The 9,701-nt window shown below is 46.0% G+C and overlaps 1 protein-coding gene across 1 annotated transcript in view; it reads right to left on the bottom strand.

Moving 5' to 3' along the window:
• Positions 1-1,255: 1,255 nt before the first annotated feature.
• Positions 1,256-9,701, bottom strand: part of Ccs (copper chaperone for superoxide dismutase) — a 13,850-nt gene continuing 5,404 nt past the window's right edge. Inside the window, exons 3-8 of the mRNA XM_021208367.2 lie at positions 9,350-9,487; positions 8,513-8,690; positions 8,009-8,069; positions 1,834-1,911; positions 1,660-1,763; positions 1,256-1,554 (exon numbers count right to left, since the gene is read on the bottom strand). Of these exons, the coding sequence (XP_021064026.1) occupies positions 1,401-1,554; positions 1,660-1,763; positions 1,834-1,911; positions 8,009-8,069; positions 8,513-8,690; positions 9,350-9,487 (713 nt within the window). The 3' untranslated portion in view covers positions 1,256-1,400. The remainder of the gene's footprint in view (positions 1,555-1,659; positions 1,764-1,833; positions 1,912-8,008; positions 8,070-8,512; positions 8,691-9,349; positions 9,488-9,701) is intronic.

Below are 9,701 nucleotides of genomic sequence, written 5' to 3' on the forward strand. Positions count from 1 at the left end.
AAATTATTTTATTTTTTCGATGTATATGAGTACACTGCTGTAGCTATGCAGATGGTTGTGAGCCAGCATGTGCTTGCTGGGATTTGAACTCAGGTCAGGACCATCAGAAGAGCAGTTAGTGCTCTTAACCACTGAGCCCAAGTCAAGGTTTTTGTTTTGTTTTGTTTTGTTTTGTTTTGTTTTGTTTTTGTGGTTTTTCGAGACAGGGTTTCTCTGTGTAGTCCTGGCTGTCCTGGAACTCACTTTGTATACCAGGCTGGCCTCAAACTCAGAAATCCGCCTGCCTCTGCCTCCCAAGTCCTGGGATTAAAGATGTGTTCCACCACTGCCCAGCAAGGCAAGTCTTAAAAATGACAACATTTAATTGGCTGGCTTACAGGTTCAGAGGTTCAGTCCAGTATTGTCAAGGTGGGAACATGGCAGCATCTAATCAGGCATGGACAGGAGGAGCTGAGAGTTCTACATCTTCATCTGAAGGCTGCTAGTAGAAGACTGACTTCCAGGCAACTAGGGTTAGGGTCTTAAAGCCCATGCCCACAGTGACACACTTGCTCAACAAAGCCATACCTCTAAATAATGCCACTCCCTGAGTCAAGAATATTCAAACCATGACAACACATATGCAAATACACATGCAAACCTGCATGCATATAGCCAGGCATGACATGTACACACAAAATGAGTAAAATAAATCAACTCAAGACATATTAAGTTCTTAAAAGAGAAGGGATATGCATTGCAGGGGGACATAATTACACCTCTTGAATCTCAGGACAGGAAGCAGCTGGCTATATAGTGACCGGACTTGGGGATTGCTGGGTAGCCAGAACTTTGCGGCAGCTCTCAGGTTCTCTCTGAGTATCTGCCTCATTCCTGTATCTCTTTGGCCTGGCTTTCTTGTGATACTCAGTTGACAAGAGAGAAAAAAAGAGGCCACTGTGGCTTCCTTAGTCCTTCCACAGGACCTAATGCTAGATCCCTGATTTCTTGGAGACATGGGACCCAGGAAAGATTAAGAGTTCTTTTAGTTCTATTCATTAATAGTGAAGGACCAAGGCAGATCACACACAGACATGTGACTGCTATGGTCCTTTATCCTGACTTCAAAGAGGATGAGGAATACTCAGGATAGATGTAGACTTAAAGTTTGTTTGGTACCAAAGCCAAGGGGTGGTTCTGGATAGAGACAGCAGAGAGACTCTACTCACCAAGCCCAATAAAGAACACAGAGACACAGAGACGCAGAAACACAGAATGCCATATGAAAGTAACAATTTAATTTGTTCAGGCTACAACACCTATCTGCCCTGTACTTAGGCCTGTACAAGCAAGGGCCCACAGCTCTCTCTGCAAGAAGATGTTCAGCTATGAGGACCAAATAACCTGACATGAGGTTCTGTTTAGAGGTGAGCAGGGGGTTGTGCTGAGTCCTTTCGGCCTTGACCAGCAATGGGCCGGCCTCGCTCCTCCCAGATAGTGAGGCCGTCACAGGAGCAGATCTGCTTGGGATTCTGGAAAAGGCCGGCAGAGCGTGCAATGATGCCACAGGCCAACCTGTGGAAGGATGTATGATCAGCATAAGCCTCCTCTAGGCCTCTTCAGGCTTCCATGTGCCTCACTGGCATATCACTGCCTCCTGTTGAGGGTGGTATAACTCACCTCTTCCCAGAATTCCCTGTGATCTTGGATAAGGGATGGCCTCCCCGGCCCAGGTCATCTTCTCCCTCATCGATAACCAGGCTTCGGCCAATCACATCCCACACCTTTGAAGGGAAACAACAGCCTCATCTCCATTGTCCTCCAAGGATGGTCCCCACACTCTTCCCATCTCACCTTCAGCTGTTTATCCTCTATCCGGAAGGTAGCTCGGCCATCAGCTTCAGCCTGGACATTGCCCAGATCTCCCCGGTGCTGAAATGAGACCCCATAGGGGAAAGAAAAAGTTCCAGACTCAAGAGATTACCAGACACTCACTCCCTTTCCTAGGAGTGAAATCCTGGGCAGAAAGTCACTGTGCTGCAAAGCCCCAGCATTCCCAGTCAGACTCAACCTCTTACAAGCCTACTGCCAAGCTTGGTTTCCATCCCCAGTCAGCTGAGCTCCTGTCCCTTCCTAAGCCCAAATGCTCAGGAGCTCTGGGATCCCTGAGGCTTAAGCATTCTTTTTCTAACTCCCAGCCTCAAGGAACAAGAGGGGAGAAATGTGAGAGGGTGGGCAAAGAGATGGTGTTGCCTACTTCTCCCGAGAAGGTAAAAAAAAAAAAAGCCATAGGGCCGGGGAGGGGCTCAGTGGAGGTCATGAAAAGTATTCGGGGCAAGAACTCAGATTCCCAGCACCCAGGTGAAAGCTGAGCGTGGAGGTGCATGCCCATAATCCCAGTGCGAGGGGTACAGAGACAGATCCTGGGGGCTCATGCTGTCAGCAAGTCTAGTAAAAGCAGCAAGCTTCAATTTCAATGAAGAGTCCCTGTCTCAAGTTAAAATGAAAAGCAATAAAGAGATAACCAAAGTCAACTCTGGTGTGTGTGTGTGTGTGTGTGTGTGTGTGTGTGTGTGAGTGCACATAAACATACACACATAAACATACATTCGAGCTGGGCGTGGTGGCACACACCTTTAATCCCAGCACTTGGGAGGCAGAGGCAGGCAGATTTCTGAGTTCGAGGCCAGCCTGGTCTACAGAGTGAGTTCCAGGACAGCCAGAGATACACAGAGAAACCCTGTCTTGAAAAAATAAAATAAAATAAACATACATTCATACAGACACAATGTACGGCATTCTGCCAGGCACAGTGAGCACTATATACAATGCCCTACTTTTAAGAGCCTACAATATGAAACAGAGGTCATTAGAGCACAGTGAGGTGAATTGATAGTGAGTTTTGAGGTGACAGGACCCAAGTAGAGAGCCTCAGAAACCTACATCTGTACAAATCAAGCAGTGAAGAATGTCAGTGCCTTCTGCAGACATAGTGGCACACACCTTTAATCCCAGCACTGGGAGGAACACAAATCTCTATGAGTTCGAGGCCAGCCTGGTCTACAGAGTGAGTTCCAGGACAGAGCTATACAGACAAACCCTGTCTCAAGAAACAACAACAAACGTACAGAAATTTGGCTTCAACTTCATCTTGTCTCTAGGCACAGCCGACACAGCTGGTTCCTGTTTTGTTGTTGACAGGGACCTTGCCAACTGTTTCTGGAGCTGAAGAACAAGCCAAGTAGAGTGACTGAAGGCATGATCTTGGAAGGGAATTAGGGACAGGCAGCCTTTTCAGTCCCTCCCCTAAACACACAGCAGGTAGACTTGGTCATGTCAAGTCTTCATGTCTGCAGGATGTTGGGCCCAGCCTATACTCTTGGGTCCTGGGGAACCAAGAGGGTTTCACATAGAGCATGGCAAGTCTCCTTGATGTTTCAGAGGACTAAGGGAGGTGAGATGGATGGGAACTGAGACACTGTTAGCGGGTATGTGAGAGATAGCCAGCCTTGGGTGTTATTTCCCACGCTGACCTTAATGCCGTCTGGATGAAGAAGAAACCTGCTAATCCTGTGCTGCGTTACTACATTCTTGTTCGTTTCTTACTTCATCTTCTAGAGAGATGGCCCAAATGGTTTAAAAAATCAAATAATTTTAGAGTCTTATACATGCTCTATATGTTCTACAAGTAGACTACATACATAACTGTTTGGTTTTTTATTTTTATGTTTATTCATGTACTTACTTTTATGTCTTTAGTGTGTGTGTGTTTGTGTGTATGTGTGTGTTTATGCATGTTCACACACCCTCAGACATGAGCATATGGAAATAAGACAACAGCTTACAGGAGACAGTTCTCTCCATGTGTCATGTTGCTGGGATCAAACTCAGGTTGTCAGACCTGGCAACAAATGTCTTTACCCTTTACCCCTTGTTTTGCTTTGTGGGAAGGTTATTTGTTTTGTTTGTTTGATTGTTTGTTTGTTTGTTTGTTTTAGGGACAAGGTAACATATAATCCTGGGTAACCTTGAATTTGCTATGTAGCCAAGGCTGGCCTTAAACTCCTAATCCTGTTTCTATCTCCTAGATGCTATGACTACAGGCATGTGTTGCTATCACTAGGACAAACCTCTTTGGTTTTGTTTCACTTCTGATCCCCCTGTCCCATGTAGGGTGTGAGGGTAAGGACACATGTCCTCGGGCTGTCTTCTGCCTTTTAGGAACACTTCTGCTCGGTTGTGACTTAGATGTTTTCTTCTGCCAAAGCTGCCAACCTGCCTCAGCCTTGTCCACATGTAGAGCTCATCATCATCCTTCAAAACCCAAGGAGGCAGAGAGCCTATGGACACCTCCCTCTGCTCACACTCTGTGATTTACCCACTTTTGCGTGGACTGGAGTGAGTATCATTTCCTGAGTTAGATCACAGCATGAACCTTTCTTCCATGTTGGATGCACTCTTACTCTCTTGTGTCCTGGGAGACACCAACTTATGTGTGGCGAGCTGCTCCAGGGAGAGGCTCACATAGCAAAGGACTGTTGTCTGGCCAAGGACCCGAAGCCTGCCAACAACAACACTGCCAACTGCCGATGCCATTGGGGAAACAGATCCTTCCCATGTTGAACTCCATAATAACTCAGGCTCCAAGAGACTGAGCCAGAGGCACCCAGGTATCTGTCCCAGAAAAACTGGAAGATAATTGTTGAAGCCTGCTCCTTTCAACACAAATGTAGCCATTTTGCATTCAGATTCCATGTTCCTCACAAGGTGAAATTAAGTTCATAGTTATTACTCTGACACTGAATAATGCTACTAATGAGCCAAAAAGTTATGGTTGAATCACTTGTAAAGTTTGATGAATCACATCATCTCAATGTCCTGAAATTCCCCTGTTCAACACCTATCCACCTTCTTGCCTCACTCAGGATCAATCAACTTTAAAAGTTAGCTGATAATACGTTGTCTAGGTAACCAAAAATATTGTACCACTTCACTGCTTGCATGCTAACTTTTGAACCTGGTTTTTTCTATAAAAAGCCTGCCCTGAGCACAGACTAGTGCCACAATTAGGTTTTTCCTTCTTGTGGACCTGGCCGTCCAGTGAGTTCAATAAACTATTCTTGCTTAATTGAGATTGAGATTCCTATGGTTTGAGTGGCAATTCCCAGACCCCAACAATAATAAAAAGTTGTCACTTTTTGGCCCAATATTAGTGGCATTAAATTCAAGGCAACCTCACTTACACACCGAGCAGAAGCCTGACGCTGGGCAATGGGCCATTCAAAAGGACAGGCCTGTGCTACCTCAGAGCAGAAAGGGGGTACTCTGACCATTAGACAAGAAAAGAGCTGTTAAAAGCCTAAAAGATGAGTTAGATACATTACGAAACATAGGTAGGGGATAGGAACCCCTCAGAAAGACCAACAGAGTCAACTAACCTAGACCCATGGGAGCTTGCAGAGACTGAGCTATCAACCAAAGAGCTGGAACGTGGCCCACGGCACATATGTAGCAGACATGCAGTTCAGTCTCTGAGTGGGTCCCCCAACAACTGGAGCAGAGGCTCTCCCTAAAGCTGTAGACTGACTGTGGTATCCATTCACCAACAGAGATGCTCTGTCTGGCCTCAGTATGAAGGATGTGCCTAATCTGGCAGAAATGATGTGCCAGGGGAGGAGGACACAGGGGAGCAGGTACACTCTCAGAGGAGAAAGGAAGGGAGAGGGGGAAGGGACTCTGTGAGGGGGGTATCTGGAAGGGGGAGCCAGTGTTTGAGATGTTAATTAATTAATTAAAAAGAAAAGAAACACAAAGTGCCAGGCAGTGGTGGTGCACACCTTTCATCCCAGCACTTGGGAGGCAGAGGCAGGCAGATTTCTGAGTTCAAGGCCAGCCTGGTCTACAGAGTGAGTTCCAGGATAGCCAGGGCTACACAGAGAAACCCTGTCTCATAAAACCATAAAGGAAGGAAGGACAGACACACACAGGCTATGAAATATTCAACACCAGCATGTCTTATTTCTGTGCACTCTACTGGTGGTGGCGCTTTGTTCTGTTTTATTCTAGAGTATTTTCTTTAAAAACTTTTGAGACAAGCTCTCATCCTTGGTTGGCCTAGAACTCACTCACTGTGTGGCTCAGGCTAAATTCGAGCTCACAGCGCTCCGATTTCCATTGTCTCTCAAATGCAAGGATTAAAGATATATACCACAATTCCAAGCTCTACCAAGTTATTTTTATTTTCTTCATATGTCTATGTTTCTAGATATGTGTGTGCACCACACTGTGGATGGGCGCCTGTGGAAGCCAGAAGACGGTGTGGAATCCCTTAGATCTGGAATTTACAGGCAACTGTGAGCCACCCAACATGGCTGCTGGGAACTGAATTTATCTCAGAAAGGCCAGCAAGCACTCTAACCATTCAGCCATCTCTCTACACTCACAGTTCTAGAACATTTGCATACACCTCACTGGTTGAGCACTCTTTTGTTTTTTTGTTTTGTTTTGTTTTGTTTTTGTTTTTTGAGACAGGGTTTCTCTGTATAGCCCTGTCTGTCCTGGAACTCACTTTATAGACCAGGCTGGCCTCAAACTCAGAAATCCACCTGCCTCTGCCTCCCGAGTGCTGGGATTAAAGGTGTGTGCCACCACGCTTGGTGGTTGAGCACTCTTAATTAAAAATAAACTCTTAATAGAATCTCAGAGTTTGGGACACTTGATCTCGGGTCTGCAGATAGCAATGTTCAAATTGTACCACAATTCTACTGGATTGGGATGCCTAGCTTGTACCAAGATTCCACTGATCTTATGCCAGGACTTTGTGGACTGGCATCGAGATAGAAAGCAGGATATGGTGACTTCTGCCTATCATCTCAACATTTGAGAGGTAGAGGAAGGAAGACCAAAACTTCAAGGCTATCCTTCATTATATAATGATTTTGAGGCCAGCCTGGGCTACCTGAGATAATATCTCAAACAAATGAACAAAAATGATAGAAAATTAAAACTCTGGAGTCCTGAGAGGATCTAAGAAGGAAGTTTGTTTTCTCTAGCTTTCAGAATGAGAACTCATCTTAGGGCTTAACTCCAAGTACAGGGAGGGGATGCTCTCCTCTGAGTGGGGTTTCACAAGAGCACCAGGGAACATAAAATCTCTGAGCACGAAAGCCATGTTCCTGTGATGGCTAATTTTAACTATCAATTTGATTGAACTGGCAACCACCTAGGAGATTTGTAAAGCACATTTCTGGATGTGTAAACCACGAAGACTGACATAATCAATGGATTAATCCCTTGATGGGTTCATAATATGTTGCCATTACTGGGAGGTGGTGAAGGGTAGGAGGGGGAGCTTTGTTAGAGGAAATAGATCCACTGGGAAATGTCCTTGAGGGTCGGATTTTGCCCGTCCTCTTCCTGTGACCTTTGTCTCTGTTTTCAGACTAGCATTATGCTCATTACCTCTGTGCTCCACTGTGATCTTCCTGCTCAATCAAGCAAGTGAATAATTAACAGTACAGATGTACTACTCACTCAAAACAGAGACCACTAATGTGGCAGGAACTCCCTGAACACTAGAAAAGAATTCTACGGTGAAGAAAAGGAAACCTCAGCGTTGCTGGAAACACAGCTCCCTGGCGGAGCACTGCCGAGCATGTGTGCAACCTCAGGCTCCATGCCTAGTACAAGCAAGGAAAGGGCTGAGGGAAGAAGGGACAAAGAGGACAAAGAGGAAAAACAGAAAAGAAAGGATCCCCAAGGGTCCCTGCCAAGAGTATTTTTCTACATGACCATGAAATTTCCCCTGCTAGTCTGAGCTTCCTCAGGGAAGGAACTGGAGTGTACAGTATTGTATCCCTAGGGACCTGATCACAGGACTTACCAAGTAAGATTGCTAAGCAAATTAACATCAGATGCAAGGAAAGACCCACACATAAAGCAATCACAGTGCAAGGCCCAAGAACTGACTGCTTACCTCTGAGTCCCTGGATTCTCTCTATGTCCAAACCCAGCCCAAACCTACACTTACCCGTTCAGTGTCCTGAGGACCCCCATGAGATGCTCCATCAGGGTTAAAATGGTCCCCACAGCTAAGGATGAAAAGTAGCAGATAGGTATCCAAATAATCATGTGTAGACCCTCTTCTCTGACTACCTTTGTTCTTCATTCATTCATTCACTCATTCCTTTATTCAACAGTCCTATTCTGTGCCAGCATTAGGGCGAAAAACATATAAACTAAGCATGTGGATTGTGCCTTCTGTGAATTTCTGCCTCAGGAGATGCCAAGGAATAAACAACCAATCATACTACAGAAGACACCACTAGACACAGGGCCCCTTCCTTCCCTGTGACCAGGAGTCACCCTGTATCTCAGATGTTGATTTGCATCCTCTGAAGCCTTTCATATGCCACATAACATCTGTAAGCCTCAGTTTGCTAATCTGCACACTGGGTATATGCACCCTACTCATGAGGACAGGATGTGAAAGTGTGTAGCTAGAGACGCTGCAGGGATGTTAAGGATGACTTACCTACTGCAATCTCTAGTAAGGTCCCCATACTGATGGACATGGAGCCCATGCAGCCCTGGTCCTAGGCCGTCGATGGTCCCCTCAATCAAGCAGAGTTCAGAGGATAGCTGTAGGAAGCGGACCACCCCCTGTATGGAGCCACAGCCCTCCAGAATGGCCACTGCTGCTCCCAGATTCTCTGCAAGGTAGGAAATGCTCACTGTCTTTCCATCTCGCCCAGCCCCAATGGACCAGCATGATGGCACCGTCAGATTAAAAGCCATTGGGTTACAAGGTCAAAATAAGTTCATTCCTGTTTTCTGTAAAACTTGGGTTTAACCCTGTCTTGACATATTTTCTGGAATTTAACATGTTCCCACACCCTATACCCTGACATCTTCCTTGATAAGATAGGACACTCTGCCAAATAATTTTGAGATGTTCTGCCAAGTTAACAAAACTCTTGGAAACCCCCTAACCTGATAGGGTTGTTTGTTTGTTTGTTTGTTTTTTATTTTGTTTTCCTTGGCTATATAAGCCCCACGTTTTCCTATGCTCAATGCTATTTTCTCAAACCTTGCTTTAAGGAAAATAGTCTTGTCTAACAGGGGGCAGTGGGGGGAGCTTGTTTAATTTGACTAAAAAAATGTGGGTAGTGGCCTTAACTCTTGATCAAAGGGATCAACACTCATTCCTTTCAGTGGTCAGGAAGAGCAGGGAAGGGATCTCACATAACTCTTGGAACTCCCCAAAGCCAATCCAGCTCAGTCCTGAGACGCCTATGCTTAGCGTGATACCAGCTCTTGCTCCAGAGCTCCAACCCCAAGGCTGAGACCAAGACTCTAAGCAGTCACTTACGTAATTGGCTGCTGCCCATACCCTTGAGTACAGCCTGCCTCCCTGTGCTTTCCAGGAGGGCTTGCACCTCCTGGCTGGGCAGAGTGGTCTGCACCAACACCATCTGGTTCTCCAACTGAACGTCCACATTCTGGACACCTGGCAGAGACAGAGGGGTGGGGTCAGCAGAGGGCATGGTACCGCATGTTGGCAGCACAGCGTTTTCCTATCCCCATTTCTGCAAAGCTTTCTATGGCCAGAGGTAAACCTGGAAGCTTCCTTCTAGTATTAAGAACTTGGGTGTGGTATTTTTGTGGGTCATGTGTGTGTGTGTGTGTGTGTGTGTGTGTGAGAGAGAGAGAGAGAGAGAGAG

Source organism: Mus pahari, chromosome 1 (genome assembly GCF_900095145.1).
Source record: "Mus pahari chromosome 1, PAHARI_EIJ_v1.1, whole genome shotgun sequence".
In the NCBI taxonomy this organism is placed as follows: Eukaryota; Metazoa; Chordata; class Mammalia; order Rodentia; family Muridae; genus Mus; species Mus pahari.